The sequence below is a fragment of the Thermobia domestica genome, chromosome 1 (assembly GCF_964235325.1).
Source record: "Thermobia domestica chromosome 1, izTheDome1.hap1.1, whole genome shotgun sequence".
Taxonomy (NCBI): domain Eukaryota; kingdom Metazoa; phylum Arthropoda; class Insecta; order Zygentoma; family Lepismatidae; genus Thermobia; species Thermobia domestica.
In genome coordinates this window covers 24,320,379-24,336,933 of record NC_137454.1, presented here as the reverse complement: position 1 = coordinate 24,336,933, position 16,555 = coordinate 24,320,379, and the positions used below count along the sequence as shown (strand labels likewise).

The following is a 16,555-nucleotide window of genomic DNA, read 5'->3' as shown; positions in this document are numbered from 1 at the left end:
CTTATGATACAACACACAAATCAGCAACTAATGTAGGAATTTCCTTCCCTATATTGGCGAAGGATGTACAGATATAAACTAACCTCCTAGCTAGGGTGTAACAGCCAGATTGTGGCACTCATGTCATTCAGATGATGTGTGGTCAGCACACCGGCTTCCTCGTTGTTAATGCTGGCTTCCTAGACCCGAGTTATTTACTTATTTTTCAAGTAGTTCCCCAAATGTCCTCACGACGCTGAGTGTACGCCGCCGTAATGCCAACACTATTTGTTGGGTAAAAACAGTCATTCATCTTTTCTCGGAACAACCCCGCCTCTGCTTGTCTTGTCTTCACTGATCTCAGAAAAAGTGCTCCAGTGCAACTAGGGCATTGGCACATGTAGTAGATACGCTACAAGAATTACGAGTTAATATAATTCACATTGCTGTTTAACTAAATTAAAGCACCCAGCTGTTTGTGTACGTAAAACGAATTCATTTATATAAATATTTTGCTTGTTAAATAATCCGTATTACGGAGGTATTTAACGCTGCTTCACAGATAACTAGCAATGTCAGTCACTGCTGCCATCTATTGTGTCGCTCTATTTGAACAAATAACGAACGGTGGCTCGAAATTTCTGAACAGCATTTCGAAGCGTTCTACGGTTTGAAGTTTAACGTGTTTTTAGCACCAAGGCCAAGAGGCTTAGATCTACAGTTTAACGTGGAATATGTTCAAGTTGCAATGCTCTTCCGCCGGAAATCAAACTCAGGACCTCATGCACTCAAAATTCGCGCGCTAGCTACCAGACCAGCAAAAGTGATTCGAAGCGTAACCCACTCTTACCATTCTAAAATTGAGAGGAAAAGTCATAATTCGCAATTTTTAAATAAACAATATGAAATGCCTAGCGGGTAATCTAGTGTTATCAATTCCCCTTCAAAGCATCTATACTGAGAGACCTACGGTATCGCGCCACTAGATTTGCGTGACGTAGATATCTTGCTGCCGAAGTACTCGTAAAAATATGCAAAGCATTCAAAATCAGTAAATTTTCCCTTTACTAACTGGTGCACAGTTCCTAAGTCTGACAACTCTAATTTAATTGACACGATACCTAGGGAACACATCTAGCAGACCAAGTGTGGTACTTGGAAACTAGTATAAAATAAAGTATTCATGCCTTTGGATCATTATTACTGAATAATTTGCCGATCGAGACGCCATAATTAATACGTGTCGAATTCCACAACCTTTATTCAGTGTAGTAGCATGCCTATGAGTCTAACGTTTCTGTGGTCTTGCGTTCAATCTCTGGTGGGGTTTCTTGCCTCGAACACACGCCAGAGTACGGATTCAAATTAAAATTTATAAACAATAGGTCCCGTATACAAACATTCCTTGTGAAAGCCCAGCTTCGATTCCCAGCACACGTATAGACCCACGTTTATATTCAAGATATTAAGTCAAAACTGTCTCCTGAAGTTATCAAATTTACACGCACAAAAATCGAAATTAAGGGAGGCCGAATGTATCTCTTCTTTATTGTAGCTAGTCAGGTTAATTCTTTAAGGCAATGGATTTTCTTTATTCTTTCTTCTAACACGGGACGTATGCGAACCGTGATAGCTAAATATTTTTGAAAATTAATATCCTGACAAACTGTGGATCGTTAATTATCGTGGTGATAGTCACTCAGTGCGGAAATGCCTTGTTTACCCCCTACATATACATATACCAAGCAGTGACCGGAGGAGGCTGTGCCGAGTTATACCCTTAAAAAGCCAGAAAAAGGCAGAAAATGAAAAATGTGTGCAGATAACCTGATACATATTGGAGAGGGCATGTGACGACCAAGAACATGACAGTAGTGTCATACAAGCAGTGTTGCTATCCCAACACAAACTTACAGTTTTTCAAATAGCATCAAAACAACTGGCATAAAACGCGAAAGAAAAATAAACAACTGGTGGGTTATCAGTGTTGCCAACTCTAAAGTTGAGAAATTATGGGTCCGTACAATGACACGAACAAATGTACAACAAGAATGCAGAAGGAACAAAAGTACAGTAGGGAGTAAACTACAGCATGCACAACATCCAGTGACTAACAGGCTTAATACAGGATTCACCCAAAGAGGGCACATGTTACAGTAGTCGTAGAAAGAAGTAGTCCCATGTAACAATGTAGAAATGAGAACAGCAACTCTTCCTGTAGCGTACTTACTAATTCCAATGACGTTTGTGTGGAATCGATATCTCGAACCGTTCCCGAGAGCTATAAAACGAACTGTCTTAGGGTTACAAAACACTGCATAAAATCCTGCATGCTTTCCAAACCACAGAGACAACGGCACAGCCTCACCCGGTCACTGTTTGGTATATGTATTATACATAGCGGGTAAACAAGGCATTTCCGCACCGAGTCACTATCACTACGATGATTAGCAATCCACAATTAGTCAGGGTACCAATTTTCATAAATTTCTATCTGCCACGGTTCGCATACATCCCTTGTAAGCTACAAACTTGATCGGATCCCATGTTAAGTGTACAACCACATCTCAGTACACCTTCACCATTTACAAAATGCTAAAATACAGGAACATTTACCTTCGGATTTGTTGTGCTAAACGAATATAAACATCTAGTATCTAATATGTATATGAATTTTTATTGAAACTGGTGATGTTAATATGTACATTTGATCTTAATATAACAAATACTGATGGGAATTTCAGAACATTTAGAACACTCAACCCCAGATTATTATTTACGTTTGTTAAAAAAAAAATGTGCTCACCTTTTATATACGAAGTACAAAATATCCCAATATATATATATTCAATATCCAGACATCTCCATAAATTTTGTAAGTCGAACAACCAAACTTTACACGAAAGAACACACGTGTTCTGTTTGTTTCTTTTGCTAATCACCTTAAATCAAAGTCATATAGACAGAAACATACAGATTAAATTTAAAAATTTAACAACTTATTAACTTGAAGAAAATAAATCAATTTACATGTTCCAGGTATATTAACAATAGAATACAAATTACAATAAATCACGGAGATCAAGAAACATAAAGTTGCATCAACATTATTACACGTATGTAGCAGTTCATAATCTCGACTTAGTGCCGTGCCGTGCCGTAGGGGAGTGAGCGGGACGACGGTCCCGGGAGCCGAAGTAACAGGGTGAAAAAGTCGGGAAGAAAACAGAAAAGAAAAGAAGGAAAGAAAAAAAGAGGAGAATTATTTGGAATGTTATTAGTACGTACTTAAATCCTCTTCCTGCTTTAGGAAGAGGTCTTATAATGTTATTTATGCCAGGAAAATGCATGTGCACATATATAAAATTGAAGGAAAACAATAATAAAAAGTGATCAAAATCAAGGAAAAGTAGGGGTTATTTTTTAAAATTTTCTTACGTTTCGCGCCAACCATAGTGGCGCTTCGCAACTGGTCTGTCGACTTTATTCATATGTACAGGAGCGCGGTTGCATACTCTCGCCCTGGCCGCTGATTTTCCACGGCACTATCTCGACTAAAACCATTTCAATCTTACTTTAGAACAAGTGTAACTGAAACAATTAAACTCTAAATAATGGATATACTGTACAAAAGTTTTTAAGAAATACCTATACCTTTCTCAGCATCATTATTAAGAAAGCAAATATATTATGCAGTAATTATTGTTAATGTCCTAAAATATTTACAGTCTGTTTTACCAATAATAATAATTAAATTCACAAATTTAACAAATTGTTTGACTAACAGTTTGTTAAGCCGAACATATTGCACGTGATAAATCGCAATTTAACACACAGAAACGTTCTGTTTCTCCTAGCCAACCTCAAGAGGAATGTCAAATTTTATAAATGATTAGCGAAGAAAGTAGATAAAATTGTGTACCTATACCAGAGATGCCCATCCCCCCACCATAATCTAGGACTCCCAAATCCCCTAAATTCGAGGTTATATCCGTCGAGAAAAGCATTACCTTCTTAAAACTTATTTAATGGTTCTCATTTCCACCCCACCCCCCAAACCCCCATATCGCTTTGATTAAAACCAGTGGTTTTTGCATATACTACATATTATTTTGTTTAAGTGCTGGCTGGTTTCAGCGTTTAATTAGTTTTCTCTGGACATCATCCCCCTATAATTTTTAGCTTGCGTCATAACACCCACTCATTCCATCCCTGTTTATACAATGTACTGAAGTATTTTTGCCGAATAGATTTGTGTCAAATATGTTTTTGATTGTTATTTTATATATATATATATATATATATATATATATATATATATATATAATTTATACTGGAAATTACTTAGCAAAAATAATAAACAGATTAAAAACATCATTATATTCTAATATCATTGTATTTTAAAACACACTTGATATTCACACATTCATCGAACACACACACATATATCAGTGTTATCAATTAAAATCGATCCAGCTATTATTAAAAACTTTCTTTGCGTAGTTCCTTTGTTTGTTTGAATTCATCGGCTTTCCCGCTACTTTTTTCATTTATTTGTGAGAGTTGTACGCCTATATTCATTGTTTTTATTAGCCTCATTTACACAGGACTGACTAAAAATTAAGTTGCCATATATTATTTAGCAAGATTATTTGGAGCGAGAACATCACAAACAGGAAATTTAATTAACTTTTAGAAACAATTACGCTTCGGACAATACAGGGTCTTAGATAAATGTGTCACGATATTTTGAGAACAGATTTATCACATCAAAATAAGGAGAAAAAAAAAAAAAACGTTCATATGGACCTGTGCTCAAAAATGATAGTTTCGGAGTTATAGGGTGCCAAAAACGTGAACTTTTCAGAAGTCCATAGCTCCATTAATATGGGACCTATCGTAGTCGAGTCAATACATCACTAAGGAGCTGACATGTGAAATATCCAAATATCCATCTTTCAGAACCTTCAGTACTTGTACAATCCGCGGCAAAAAACCTGCAACATGAGCATATAAGTTTATTGTGAAATGACGAAGTCTTTTGCTCCAAAATAAGTGTGCACGGGAGGAAGCCGAGGTTTATCCTAGCGTGATTCGTTCCACTTAGATGTTATGTTCATTCCCTGTGCTGTTAGGCGTAGTTTCACAATAAACTTACATCCTCATGTTGCAGGTTTTTTGCCGCGGATTGTACAATCATTTTAGAGGCTGTTTGGGAGTACTTGATCACTCTCCACTTACCTCTCTAAAAATTGGTGTGGAAGTACTGGAGCATTCTTAAACATGGATAATTTAGATAGTTCACATACCAGTGATGTCTTGACCCGACTACGATAAGTTCCATAATAGTGGAGCTATAAACTTATTCACTTATTCACTATGGAGCTATTCACTTATTTCACGTTTTCGGCACCCTGTAACTCTGAAATTAATAATTTTTGAGCACAGATCGATATGAACGTTCCTCTCCTCCCCTTATTTTGATGTGAGAAATTTGTTCCCAAATATTTTGACACATTTATGTAACCCTGTAAATATTTTTCAAGATACCACTCTCCATCAGGACTTACAATAATCTCATTAATCCATTTTTCGCGTTCTCTTCTTTTGTTCGGAAAATCTGGGTTCGATTCTTAAAGGAACAGTTCGAGTTAAAAACAAGTTTGGTGCAATAGAAATAGTAACAAAAAATAAAGAGATCCGTACTTTTTAAATGTTGATAAGCCGTCTCGTTCAGCTTCTATAAGCATTTGTTTTTGAAGAATCGCGAGGAACTCAATGTCAGTCAGCAACCGCTCCCTTGTACGCAGCTGATAAACCTTTAACAGTGCAGTGGATTTAATAGATTGTGTTTTGGGTTCGTTAGCAATCTTGCTTTGTGTTGAATTCTTGAAGGACGTTTTTGCTAATTGTTTTTCCTACAGCATTACGATTAAAAAAAAAAAAAAAAAAAAAAAAAAAAAAAAAAAAAAAAAGCAGTGATTACGTAGTGTTCTGCGAAGCAGTGTTTCTTCCAGACATGTTTTTGGTGGTAGCACTGTCTTCCGGAGCTCTGAGAGTGCCCCCCTGGAAGATACCAAAATAATACGTCTATAATATAATAAATACAATAAATACTGAGTGAAACTAATGTGCCCCTCTGAATACTAAGTGTGCCCCCCTGGAACATTTTTTTCTGAAAGAAACAGTGCGAAGTAGAAAACACGTGTTCGAACAGCGCGTGCTATGTCTGTGAATTGAGAGAGAAATGCGTAACACGTGCTGTTTTCAATTGTAATTCTTATGCAATTAAAGCTGAGAACACGTTTCCAAGTCGTGAGAAATCACCAATCGATATAAATTATGGTTCAAGAAAATCAATAGGAAAAAATTTGTGCCAGATGAAAACACTCGTGTTTGTTCCAAACATCTTGAAGAGTCCGACTTCGAGCAGTTATGTTTACTGAAAGAAAAGCTAATGCCAGGAGAATTATTTACACGCAAACTGAGACAGAATGCTGTTCCATGTTTATTATTGAAAGGATTAGAATTCGAGCCATTTAATAAGCGCCAATCTATGTCCAGTTACCAACGTAAAAATATCGTACAAGACGCAATTGACGATTGTAGTCGAGACGAGGTATTAGAGGGTAATAGCAACGGTGTCACTCATGATTGTGATGGTATTGCTTTAGAAATAAATGTACATACAACTGCTATACAATGGGAATTGGGGAGTGAAATATATCGGCTCGTAGAAGGAATCAGTTACAATGACAGTGTTCCTTAGGACATTGATTTCGTTTAATTTTTCTGTTCCAAGTGACAATGATGAAATGGGTGACGAGAGCTGTTCCGTGGAGAGCGATGCGAATGAAACAAATTTAACTAGTAAAATATTTTTCGTATTCTGACAAACTTTACAGATGTTGTTTCATTTTTGCCATATATGTCACGCTTCTGTACATACCTTGAAGCACAAAATTATAGGATCAGCGTTAAAAATTGCAACAAAACGTGAAAATGAACATACTTATGTTTGGGAATCGGAAACATGATTAAAGAAAAAGTACTTAGGCGTTGTAGCAATCTCGTCCGCCATCTATTTACATGGTATTGGTTTCGAAATTTTAGTTTCTTTTGTGAAACAATGAACTTATGTTTTGTACGGAAAACTACGTTTTATAATATTATAAAAATTTTTGTGCAGCCCACCATCACATATTATTTTCTACATGCAGATGACATTTCTAAGTCTTTGCAATCAGTTCTCGGAAAAGAAATAGCACTTTAAAACGTGCCACCGCACCTCTCACAAACGAAATGCTTGGCACTGTGTATTGAAACCTGCTCTAGCGCTTGACCACATATGACGTCATCACAAAATCTCTTTTTCCTCTGTTACTCGCTAACGATTGAACGTATCGCAATAAAACAAACACCATTCCTTTTAGAATTTTGAACTCTACAAATAAAAATAATTTGTAAGAAAGGCAGTTCTAAGTCGAACTGCTCCTTTAACGGAAATACATGTAATTCGGATCTTCTATTTCCTATGTATTTATTGTGCTCGAAAGAGGGCGTTATGTACCACCACTCACTCTTCTACATCCTGTTATTCAAAGAACATAACAAATTGAGTACAATCTCCAAAGTTACGAACAATCAACAGACGAAAAACAATCACATGTAACCTTCCGAAACCAATTCGACACAATTATGCAAACAGTATACAACAGACTTGCCGTAACACAAACAAGTGCAATACTTTACACAAACTTCACGCAATTTTACATTTAAAAAAATATTAACAACAAATTCAATACACACGATGCTTACATCAACCATCAACAATAAATACTCTGAAAGCCCAGAAGGGCTTGCGTACCACAATAAAACAATTTTGTCATTTAGTCACAAATTTTATGCTTGATTTCTTATTTATATTTCATTCTTTTCCAACAGTAACAATTATAAATATTTATGTGTATATATTCATATATACATATATTGTACATTGCCCTTATAACAAACAAACAAAACTACAAAAATATCACCCTTCTGTCACCCAGCGAAAACAGATGACAACTCCGTGCAAAATTAACATCTGATCTAATTCTGAATACTCTATATTTACAAATGCATTCACTGATCTCCCTCTATCTATGAGAGTCCGATTTCATCACATTAACGTTTCTTCTTATCCTCCTCGTTCGCTTCGTTTGCTTGAGTTTCATTTGCATCGCTACGTCGCTCGTTGATTTCATCTGCTGTGACCTCACCCTGTGACGCAGCTAGTTCGTCTAAACGATTTTTGTCCACAGGGTATAACCTACGAGATACGAAAGAAATAAAAACAACGTAAAATTTCGCTAGACCAGAACTACCGAATTTCATAATTCAAAAAGCGGGAATTTTCACTTAAATAGAAAACAAAGGACACTTTTTTTTTAAAAAAAAAAAACCTCCGCTTAGTCACCAGGGAGATTCACCTGAAATAACTTTGAATCCATTTGATTTCAGTTTAGCGTCCCTTTTAGCAGGGAAGCTATGTGAAACGTGGACCTACAACTTAACGCGGATCCGAACCACATGAGCTCTCGACGGGAATCGAACCCGGATCTCCCACGCCAAAGGCGCGTATGTTAACCACTTGGCCACGAAGAAGCTCTCACGTGAAATTAACGAAACAGGGATAAGACAAAGTTGATTATCGAGCGTCCCTTACTTCCCCCCCCCCCCACTTACACACACCGACAGACAAACTATGCTGCTGAATCGTTGTGGGGCAGCTAGCTTCAAAACATATGTAATGGAGTTGAAGTGTTCGTCAAGTATGTGATGGAATTCGATTTCTCCAGGCGCTAATCTTGACATTTCAGAGAAGTTAGTACACAGTTCTGAAATAGTAATCTACATTTTTCACGAACTACATTATTCTCACGTTCGTTACCTCCCGCCATGGATTTCCATCCCTTGCTGCATCGTCGAGTACGTCGGAAAGACGTGCTTTAAACCACTGTTCTGCAACCGGTGTACCGTTGCAAGGTAAAACGTATGATGTGAATTTTTTACCCATTGTGAGAAATAAATTGTCAAATTTGTATTGTTACTTTGTCTCATATGCTTGTGCAGCATTTTATTCTCTGTACAGTAGTTAAAAAAAAAGGGTTATAACTTGCACAGTGTTTTTTTTTTTTTGAGGGGGGGGGGAAGGGAGAAGTACTAGTATCTAATTATAAAGTAAATGTCAAGAAACTACACAAGAGGTAAAGCGTTGTAAATGCTGTTTGCACAGAAATGATTAAATTCGTCTCTCTGCTGATACAATCAGTCGCCGAGTTTATTTTCAACTGTATATTTATGCGAACTGAGATTTTTACTTAGACTGAAATTAAAGATTCAAAGACAGAGAGATTCAAATTCATCGATGAAGAAATGACACTTGCATTGTCAACATTCCTCTACGAACCAGTTACATGCATAACTGTCAAATTTAAGGTAGGAGTGTAATTATTTGCTGTAATAGTAAAAGAAAATGCATTTTCTCATAATTTCTACAGCAGAACAGCTTCTTATATGGAGCTTACTCAAATCCATTGCACTTATCTGCCATAATGAATTTTAAATTATGTCCATAAACTATTAACAAACGCACGATTCGATTTCTTTAATAATATAATAATACGTTCATTGCAATAGGTGTTTATATTAATACTGTCGTTTGATATGTTTCTGCGGGGAATCACGTTTTGGTGTGCCGTTTTGAGTCATAGACAATTTATGTTGTGTCGCGAGTATTAAAAGGTAGCGGAACTCTGCTTTGAACTCTCAGTAGCAGTCTAGCACACAACCATCATTTATATGAGGTTCCCCGCCGCAATCCTTACTGCTTTTGACGATGAATTGCAGCTCTATCTAGCCCTTTCATCTGGAGAAATTGAATTAAATCATTTGGAGGTCCTTCGATTCCACGCTGTTCCACAGTGACTGAACGGCAGTCGTCTATCAAAAATGAAATGAAATTTTTGAGTTTTACGTAACACGGTTATGCCGGCTAGGCTAAAGGAGACGGTGAAGATGAGAAATGAGTGAAATGGTGGAATGAAGAAAGTGGGAGGAAACGGGAGAACCCCGAGGAAACCCACGCACATGGTGTTTGTCTACCACAAAGTTCACTTGGCGGAAGCAGGGTTTGAACTCGAGACCCCATGCACCAGAGGTGAACGCTCTACCACTGAGCCACCGAGGCCCTCTAGTCTATCTATCATTACAGGGGGAGCGATATCCAATGAACAAGTTCTGTTTGATCCTTGTTTTGTCACCTCACATAGTTCTGCTTGATGACTTAACGGAAGATTTAAAAAAATAACTCTCGTAAAAGTAATAATACAGAAAAGCCCCGATTTTCCGCGAAAAATATTTTTAATCATGCTGCAGTCGGATTATAATATTTTTCATAGGTAGTCACTGCGAACTGACACTCCGCATGCAAAAAAAATGAAATGAAACCTTTGAGTTTTACGTCCCACGATTATACCGATTAGGCTAAAGGAGACGGTGATGATGAGAAATGAATGAAATGATGAAATGAAGAAAGTGGGAGGAAACGGGAGAACCCCGAGAAAACCCACGAGAGCGTAGTTTGTCCACCACAAAGTCCACACGGCGCGAGCTGGGATCGAACCAGGGACCCCAAGCACCGGAGGTGAACGCTCACTCGCATGCAAATAAGTATAGGTTCTAAAATATACATATAAACTGCATTGTAAAAATCAGTTATTTTCAACAATGTTGCACGTCTCGAAGTGCAACTTTACTCTGATAAGCAGAAGCCGATTGTTGTAAGGCATGAAAAACAGAGCAGGGTGTCTACTAAAATTCCAAAATCAAATTTCGTGACCTTTTCTTTACCATATCATAAAATTTCCTAATATTTTCAAGAGCGAATTTGGGTGCAAATTAGGCCGAATTTTCATCCATGCGATTAAAACGTACTTTGCTTGGGATTTGATAGCGTCTAAAGCCAACCATAGACATTTTTGGTGGTGAACTTTGACGTTTTATAGAACAAAATTTTCCAACTTGTACTTACATTTGAACAGTTAAGAAAGAAAGGGAAAAAAAAGTGACCCAAAAGCTAAATTTCGTGACTTTCATGACCATTTTCTGATTTCGTGACTTTTTCGTGACATTCGTGACTTTCGTAACCGATACACACCCGGCAGTGATTTGTGTGATAGTAAATTACATCTATTGTTCACTGCGGGGTGCGAGTTCGCGAGCGACCACTGGAAGGATTAATTATGAACCTAGAAAAAAAAATAACCCAAGCCAACAATCGGGAAAACATAATAGGTCCTACAGTGCGAGGATCGAGAATTACTGACAATTTTATTGTAAATCGTAATCTTATAGGCCTTCTCAGAATTTGTGACTGAGTGGCAGACTCTTGCTCTTTTGTTTTCGTCATAGCTTTCACATTTTCTGATCACTGACCTTGATGACCTGAGCAATACAAACAATAAAACATAAAATGCTGAAATACTGTTTTTTTTTTGTGTGTGTGTGTGTGTTTGGGGGGGGGGGTGCACCTCATTTTTAGTCTTTTTAGGGGTTATCTGCGATTTTAAGTATCTGCAGTGCCCTTACCACCCAATTCCGCTGATAATCGGGGCTTAACTGTACTCATCACCACAACCAACACCAGAGCGCTGTTGATAGCTCACATTCCAAAGGCCATGGATTCAATCCCAGGAAGACCAACTATTTTCTTTATGGTTTTCCTAAGGACTTCCTTCAGTTATAAAAGTAAAAGTGGCGTTAATGATTTCACTATTACTAAACCTAATTCACAATTATTAATGCACAGAAAAAAATGTTAACTACTAAAACATGATTACTCGGCTAACCTAGCCTCACTTTTTCTAAAAACATCCAATTTTTCATAAGATGTATAAATTGTACTTCCGGTATTCAATGTTAAAACCCGAAGTGGCACATTTTTACTATTTTCGGTTTCAACAGAAGTCACAGCCAAGATTGAACCTATTTCTCGGACAGGAAATGCATATAAAAAAAGCATTTCATTTACCATTTTTGCTCTATGGGAATTAATATTGAAACCGGAAGTGGTAGTGGGTTTCAAGTATTTCCGGTTTTAGTAGACTGATAGAGGCAGAGAAAAACAGAAAGATCTATATTCTTAAGATGTTGAATTCACATCAAAAATCATTTCATGCAGTCTCTTAGCTATTTTTGCGCTGTTATGGAAATGGTAGATTTCTAACACTTCCGGTTGAAAAACACACAAAAGGACGGAAGCGGAAAATAATCTTAGGATGCTATAGAAAACCATTTCTCGATATCTATCAACGTTTTCGCTGATACTTGTAGACGCACGGATGGACAAAACCCGTTCTGCAGGACTCCCCGAACTTAAGTATACACAGCAATAAATGCGGTGTTTAAACAACTCAAAATGACTACCACTGTACCGAGTTACTGGTGTGTTATTTCAAAACCAAGGACATCGGCTTCTGAGCATATTATAAATAACTCGTAACTAATAGTGAGAATTTGCATTGGTTTTTATTGTTTGCTATTAGCAAAGCTTTACGCAGTATATTTGGCATTTGTACAAAGTAAAGAATAATGTACTATGTTTTCTGTGATTAGTCGCGAAAATAATTTGTAAGACAACATTTACATGAATAGCAGTGCTGCCATCTGTTGGTCTTATGTGCTACACACTTAGTACAATAACATGTTGTTCGTTACTTGATATTATTGCACTAAAAATAACGATCAACGTATTACTGCAATAAGTTCTTAGCACATAAGAACAACAGATGGCAGCACTGCTAGCTATGTAAATGTTGTCTTACAAAACTATTTTCGTGACTGATTATAAAAAAACATAGTACGTTATTCGTTACTTGGTATAAATACCAAATATACTGCACAATAAAACCAATGCAAATTCTCACTGCCAGTTAATAGTTATTTATGATATACTGAGAAGATGATGTCGGCCTTGGTGCACACAAGAAACACGCTATAGTGGTAGTCATTTTGAGTTAACACCTTATTTTTGATATGTAGCACAGTTTGTAAGTCTACAATTATGACATATTGGTGAGCAGCGTTGTTAAGACAATTACTCGACGCCACGAAGTATTCAATACCAATTTATTTTACTGAGACATACAAAATGTGTAATTGTGTACTTACCACCTCTGGTAAAGATAAATGAGGAACACTATATCATCACGGAAACATGCTACCCTGTGAGCTGTCGGCATCGTAATTATAAATGCAAATAGATCGTCTATGAACGTGTTGAACGCCTGCGAGAGAAAAACAATAAGTGTTTTCAGTAAGGACAAATATTGACAAACACAAGTTAAGTTCACTTTAAAAAAAAAATAAAGTACTATTTTAGTTTTAAAAACTAGATGAATCCTATATCATATTCTAAATAAATTGTTTCAAACATGTCGAAAATAGATTGTTTTAAAATTCTGAAAAAAAAAATTTAAAAAAGAGATTACATACATAGTTCAAAAACTACACTGTACATTCTAATCAAAAAGAATTTTTGCGTTTTGCCTTCTTATGCAACAAAAAGGTTATGAAAGACCGGACATAATATTAATGTAGGCTCCCAGCCATGATCCAATATTGAATCCGGTGCAGTTGTCGGGTATATAGACTAGTGGTGAGCACAAAAACCGGTTTATGAATATTTTCAAAAAACAGGTTTCAGTTTTCTCCAAAACCGTTTTCGGTTTTCTTCAAAACCTGTTCCGATTTTCTCCAAACACCAGTTCGGATTTTTACCGACACCGGTTGCGGTTTTCTCCGGTTTTGGTACATTGATTTTACGACATTGTAACATACGTCGAAAACACATATGAGAAAAGCTCAAAAACGTGTAAATTCTCATAAAAAGATCCGGTTTTCGGAGAACTACAAAACTCTTTTCTGGTGAGAAACCGAACCGGATTTTGGAGAAAACCGAAACTGGTTTCAGTGAAAAACCGAACTGGTTTTGGAGAAAACCGAAATGTCGGCTTTTCGGATTTCAGTTTTCCTAGAAACCGGTTTCCGGTTTTTATAAAATCCGGTTTTGCCCATCCCTAATATAGACTATCAGGCACAATCACATCTCAGTACAGCCGTTCCCCACCACACTAACTCACCTTTAAGAGAACTGGAGAAAAGTGCAATACTACAATAGCCCCACACGCTCTTTTGTCAATAATTTTAGACACCATACACGAACGGTTAGTACAGTTTGGCCTTGCGTTAAGAGAACATATTCTTCACACATTATAGAAAGCCAACCAAACAACACGAATGAGATGAGGTGAGGATACACACGTTCAACGATTGGAATATTAAAATTAGGGGAGACCTAAGTTAATGACTGAAATTCTTTCTGTTATTGATCATGCAATAGTAGGTAGATTTTCAACATCTGAAATCAGAGAGATCACTGGAAGAGTGATCACTGGAAACTGTTCAACATCTTACTCCTACAAATTATATCACACTAACAACGCACATAGATAGATGGTTGCGTATATTTAGGCGACGCTTCGATCCATTGACTTCTATACGACAAGTGTTTCTCCGGTCATTATTCCTCTGGCGCATATGCTACTCGATTTATTCCTTTTTTCTAAGCCTATCCACCTATAGCTCTGAAGGCCAAACAAACTTTGTTAAAGATCACTGGAATCATTTAGAAGAAGATGCAAAAGCAAAATGCATTTTTTGAGGAAAAATGGAGCTTCGCTCTAATCAGAATAGTAGTTTCCTTTGGTAAACAACAGCTATTTACTATCCTACAGAATTTTACAACTAACAACGCTACATGTCTTATAACTAACTTGCGCATTACACAGATGAACTATCCAAATTTGAGGTAAGTTAACTGACGTTTCTTTAAATGTATGAATCGTTAGCCGCGTAGCACACGCATTTGAGAAAAGCGCTCTTTTACTGAGCTCCCATGCACTCAACCATTATAATGCATTTACAGCAATAATGGTAGTTTTACCTTAATAAAAACTAAATTATAGTTTATTTTAAAATAACGCCTTCAGATTTATAGCAAATTGCTGAAGAGTCTTCCACAAACTTACCTTATACATGAAGGCTTTCCATGGCAAGTGGGCTACTGACTTCAATCTATAATTCACAAAAAGTTGAGGTAGCATAAACAGAAACCCAAATGCATACACTCCGTTTGCTAGGCTGTTTATAGTCCATGAGTACCAACTGAAAAAGAAACAATATGTACAATGAACTCTGTTAACTTTTGGCCACCTTTCGAAATTGGCCACTTGTCTAACTTGTTCTAAGTTTGTGAAACCTGCAATTTTCTCATAAGGTATGTATTACTTGTTAATTTGTGTATTGAAAAACAACATTTCATTCAAGGTTAAATTTACCTTTGCATGCTGAACACTTCAACACCATTTAAGTGATTATATATATTTATTGGAAACCCTTGCAAGAACATCTTCCACTTTTGTTAAGCTAGGAAGATCAGTGAAACCAAGGGAATAACCTTTTATAAAAAGCAAACTCTCGACAAACACTGTTTATTACGAGGCGCATCCAGAAAGTAAGTTTCCCACGCGTCCCATGGCTAGGAAACGGTATGTTGCGTGAAGCGACTACGTGTACGTGAAGAAGTAAGGTCCTAGCATAGCACATGCAGTAGCGGAACTTCCCTAGTGCTCTCAGTAGCGTCGTGGCAGTGGTTAAAGATGGACGTTCCTATTCCAGCTCCCACCGCGTGTGAAGTGCGAGCAGTGATAAAGTTTTTGAATGCACAGGGCATAGCACCAATCGAAATCCATCGTTAGCTGTGCCAGGTTCATGGGCCTAACGGCATGAGCAAGCAGTTCCTGCAGATTTTCCGCTTCTTATTGCACACCACTGTCACGGAGTGCCTGTTGATCAAGAAGTTTTGTGTTGAAGCAACTGACCCTAGAGCACAAAGCAAGGCGCATAGGGTCAGCATTGACATTTTTGCAAGATACAGCTGACGATGGTTCCATGCCCTGTGCATTCAAAAACTTTATCACTGCTTGCACTTCACACGCAGCGGGAGCTGGAATAGTAACGTCCACCTTCAACCACTGCCACGACGCTACTGAGAGCACTAGGAAAGTTCCACTAGTGCATGTGCCATGCTAGGACCTTACTCTCTCACGTACACGTAGTCGCTTCGCGCAACATACCGTTTCATAGCTATGAGACGCGTGGGAAACTTACTTTCTGGATGCGCCTCGTATTTCATGTGTATCATCCGTAAATGTAAGGACGGATGAATCTCATATTCACATTCTACACTGTCAATGTTACTCTAATTCACAGTTTTATTGAGCAATGAACGGCTTTGTTTTAGTCACGTGTTAGAACCTTTTACCCTCTGAGAAACACGTAGGAAATTTGTAACAAAGGATTATCAGATTCATATTGCAAAGCACAAGAAAAGATAACTAGGTTAATGTACCGTCTCCGCAATCAAGGGTAACTTTTGGGATTTCGCTACTAAGACGGAAATGAAATGAAATCT

General features: G+C 37.3%; 1 protein-coding gene across 2 annotated transcripts in view; it reads right to left on the bottom strand.

Moving 5' to 3' along the window:
• Positions 1-2,637: 2,637 nt before the first annotated feature.
• LOC145683803 (lipid scramblase CLPTM1L) overlaps positions 2,638-16,555 on the bottom strand; it is a 56,009-nt gene continuing 42,091 nt past the window's right edge. For both annotated transcript variants that reach the window (XM_081755395.1, XM_081755403.1), the window contains exons 10-12: positions 15,111-15,246; positions 13,192-13,307; positions 2,638-8,290 (exon numbers count right to left, since the gene is read on the bottom strand). In XM_081755395.1, coding sequence (XP_081611521.1) covers positions 8,146-8,290; positions 13,192-13,307; positions 15,111-15,246 — 397 coding nt within the window. In that variant the 3' untranslated portion in view covers positions 2,638-8,145. The remainder of the gene's footprint in view (positions 8,291-13,191; positions 13,308-15,110; positions 15,247-16,555) is intronic.